General features: G+C 34.1%; 1 protein-coding gene across 1 annotated transcript; it reads left to right on the top strand.

The window, feature by feature from the left end:
- The first annotated feature begins 1897 nt into the window (after positions 1-1897).
- On the top strand, positions 1898-4084 carry LOC107915793 (protein NUCLEAR FUSION DEFECTIVE 4). The gene has a single exon (XM_016844980.2). It carries the CDS (start codon positions 2032-2034, stop codon positions 3865-3867), a length of 1836 nt encoding a protein of 611 aa, XP_016700469.2. The 5' UTR covers positions 1898-2031; the 3' UTR covers positions 3868-4084.
- Positions 4085-4350: the final 266 nt, after the last annotated feature.

Raw genomic sequence — 4350 nt, 5'->3', positions numbered from 1 at the left:
ACAACATTGTACATCTCTAATTATCAAACAACACATTTAACATTTATGCAAAAAACGTGATCAAATCAAGCAATCCATAAATGAATCTCAAATCAAATAGTAATACTCTCTTACTAGACCTCCCTCGATTAGTAACGCTATTCTAAACATACTTATAGAGGCTTAAACAAGCGTCGGATTACACAAGAACTAAAATGATTCAATTTACAAACACAAAACAAAACTGCAAAACAAGGCCACATCGAAATTGACTGAAATCCGTGAATTTCAACATCAAAACAATCCCTAACTATAGTAGTTTCAGAAACACACTTGAAATACGCTACTCACAACACCAAGAACCGACCGATTCGTCACCAACAAGCCAACTGAAAACTCAATTACACAAATACCCAAAACTAAGCAAGTTTTCGCTTGCAACAAAATAGAAAATTCCAAAACAATTTATAGAATCCTTACAACGTTACTTACCCTCTTAAAAACCTGATTGAATAAGGCAAGAACCCAAATGAAGTCTTGAAAAACAGAAAACAATTAACCAAAATTTCTTGAAATCAAAAGAACAACTTAAATACTAAAACCCTTATATTTAATGAGCAATAACACTCAAAGAAAAAAAAACAAATAACAGAATCAAGAAGAAGAATTAATGATCCAAAAAAAAATTTTGAATTTGCCAAAAGGAAATGGAAGTGACCAATGTGGGAAGGAAGAAGAGCAAGTGAGAGTTTTTTTAAAACTTCCCCACTTTTCTCTCAATTAAATTTTAATAATAATAAAATAATAATAAAATAAATAAAGTAAAACAATTTAAAATACTCTTAACAAACCAATCAGATTTATTTATTTATTATTTTAAAATATATTTCAAAATAAAATAATAGTATCAGATTTGTCAAAACTCTTCAAATTAAATTACAAAAATTTTAAAGAATTAGAACCAAAAATTCCAAAAACAATTCCCACATTGCATATACATGAGCTTGAACACGAGACCAAAGGTAAGCTACCAAAGAGTTAACCATTGAATTAACTAACTCATTTTCCCACCGAACCACTGAAACACTGCTCTAACCAACTAACTTGAATGATTCTAAACCCAATTTCGAGGCGTTACACATTTTTTGTTAGATGGATACCAAGTGAGTATTTTTTTAATTTTAAAATGTCACACTAACAAATTTAATAGAAGAATTTTAACGATGTTTACAAATGAACCTATATTTTTAAATTTGAAAAATAGAGGAACTAAATTCCCAAAAATAAAAGTAGGATATTAAATTCTAAATCTATGAAGAGTAAAAGAACTTTAAGCATATTGTAACATTTAAATTTTTACTCTATAATTTAACAAAAAAAAGTAAATATTTAACATAACGTAAAGTATAGGTGAGAAATATACTAGTTTAACTATAAAAACAAACTCCTTTTATCTCTTATATTTGTAATAATTTTTTTTTATATTCTCACACATTTTTAATAGCTTTTTATTAATTTTCACCTCCAAAGTAAGTATCCAATTTTTAGTATTAAATAAATTGTGAGTATTGTGTATTTTTTTTTATTCCAACCAACCTTAAAAGCATATGTCTTTTTTTTATTTAAATATTTATTTTTTAATATTTGATTATATTTTTATAAACACTTATCAACACCTTAATCTTACTCATAAGAAGAAATTTTCATTTTGGATAAGATTTAAACAAATAAATTTGGGATGTATCCACAAATTTCTCTTCATCCCATTTATGTTATAATCTCTAAATTCTAATAAATAATATATCCAAAGTTGATCCAATATATATATATATATCTAACAAGTTGAATTTTCCTTGAGAGACTCCAAGTCAACTATATTGTCTATTGAATCTCTCCAAACTCCAATGACTATTTTATCCTCCATCCTTTCTTTCCATGCATTTGTATAATTTTTCTTCTTTCTCTATATATTAACTTATTAACTAAAAGGTTCACAAACAAATTCTAAATCATCAATCTCCGTTGAAAACAATACCGTTTGCAGCCGAAAAAATGGTAGTTGCAGGGCCAGGTTATGGTGGTGGCGCCATGTCAAACTCCAAGAGCTTAGCTGTTCAGATTCTAAAGGGCCCATGGCTCATGGTTTTCGGCTCACTGTTGATCATGTCTGCCGCTGGTGCAACCTACATGTTTAGTCTATACTCCGGCGACATTAAAGAATCGCTCGGCTATGACCAAACCACCCTAAATTATCTCAGTTTCTTCAAGGATTTAGGCACCAACGTTGGGGTCCTTTCGGGTCTCATAGCCGAGGTAACACCCCCATGGTTCGTGTTATCTGTTGGTGCAGGCCTTAACTTCTTTGGGTACTTTATGATTTGGTTGGCCGTCACCAAAAGGATCCCCACCAAAGTGTGGCAAATGTGTTTGTATATTTGCATAGGTGCCAATTCTCAGTCTTTTGCCAACACTGGTTCTCTCGTTGTTTGCGTCAAAAACTTCCCTGAAAGCCGAGGCGTTGTGCTGGGGATTCTTAAGGGTTATGTTGGTCTGAGCGGTGCAATCATAACTCAGTTGTACCATGCTTTCTATGGTGATGATTCAAAGGCTTTGATCTTGCTTATTGGTTGGTTACCAGCTGCTATCTCGCTTTGTTTTGTGAGAACAATTAGGATCATGAAGGTGGCTCATCAAACTAATGAGCTTAAAGTTTTTTACAAGTTTCTGTATATCTCTCTTGGCCTTGCTTCTTTTTTGATGGTGATCATCATTGTGGAGAAGAAACTTGTATTCACTCAACCTGAATATGGTGGTAGTGCTGCCATGGTTCTTTTCTTGCTGTTTTTACCACTTGGTGTTGTGATTATAGAAGAATACAAGCTTTGGGAGGCTAGGAACAAGGCCTTGAATGATCCCAATTCTCCATTGAAAATTGTCACCGAGAAGCCGAGTTCCGAGCTGTCCCAGGACATCAACGCCGACACTCCCTCGGCATCAAGCACCGCAAAGATGTTGACCGGAAACGAGCCGACCAACAACAATCAAACCAACGTTTCGTGCTGGAAAACAGCATTCAAGCCACCAAACAGGGGGGAAGACTACACAATTTTGCAAGCACTTTTCAGCCTTGACATGTTTGTTCTTTTCTTAGCCTCAATTTGTGGTGTTGGTGGCACTTTAACAGCCATTGACAATCTGGGGCAAATCGGAACCTCCTTGGGGTACCCTAAAAGAAGCATAAGCACATTCGTTTCACTTGTGAGCATATGGAATTACCTTGGCAGAGTTACATCAGGTTTTGTATCAGAAATTTTCTTGACCAAGTACAGGTTCCCAAGGCCATTGATGTTAACCTTGATTATGCTTCTGTCATGTGTTGGTCACCTTTTGATTGCCTTCAATGTCCCCGGTGGCCTTTATATTGCATCAGTCATCATTGGTTTCTGCTTTGGGGCTCAATGGCCGTTGCTTTTTGCTATAATTTCTGAAATCTTTGGCCTCAAATACTATTCAACTTTGTACAATTTTGGGTCAGTTGCCAGCCCCATTGGCTCCTACATACTCAATGTGAAAGTGGCTGGGAATTTGTATGATAGAGAGGCTAAGAAGCAAATGGCAGCTTTAGGAATTAGGAGGCAAGCTGGTGAGGACCTGGATTGCAATGGGGTTGACTGTTTCAAATTGTCTTTCATTATAATTACAGCTGCTACCTTGTTTGGCACTGTTGTGTCATTTATTTTGGCACTTAGGACTAGACAATTTTATAAGAGTGATATTTACAAGAAGTTCCGGGAAGACGTAAAAGCAGCGGAGGCAGAGATGGCGGTGGCTGGAGACACGACTTTGTTGCCGGAGGTGAAGTCTTCCGGTAACGGCAAGACAGGGTAGGGTTGCTTTTCACTATTTGTAAAATTCTAACAAGTGGGGTAAGATATAGGTAAAATTTAATATGGGAGACAAGTCTCGTTGAATTTGATATGGATAGGTTTCGTTTGTATTTCTTTTATAATTTTTATGGGTGTTTGTGTTAAAAAAGAAGGACTTGGGGTGATTTCACAAAATTTACAGGGGCTTTTAAATAATAAAAAATAAGGCAACTTGGCAACTGTGTCTGTCATATTGATTATACAATTTTTTTTGGTTTTTTTTTATCAATTTGTTTTATAGATACAATTGCAATATGATTCAATGCGGATGATATTTTTCCGAGGGAAGAAAAACATTATACCTTCAAAATGAAATATTATCTGAAAGGGTGCCGATGGAGTTATTTTAAATTTTGTGTTAAAACTTAATTATTTCATTTGAAATTTTTTAATTTAATTAAAAAAATTCAAACTCTATTTGATTCTAATGGCATCTATTAATTTA

This window comes from Gossypium hirsutum, chromosome D10 (assembly GCF_007990345.1).
Source record: "Gossypium hirsutum isolate 1008001.06 chromosome D10, Gossypium_hirsutum_v2.1, whole genome shotgun sequence".
Lineage (NCBI taxonomy): Eukaryota > Viridiplantae > Streptophyta > Magnoliopsida > Malvales > Malvaceae > Gossypium > Gossypium hirsutum.
This window is presented reverse-complemented; position numbering and strand designations above follow the sequence as displayed.

Excerpts from the sequence above, each read along its gene's own strand:
- LOC107915793 (XM_016844980.2), top strand. The coding sequence starts at position 2,032 with ATGGTAGTTGCAGGGCCAGGTTATGGTGGTGGCGCCATGTCAAACTCC.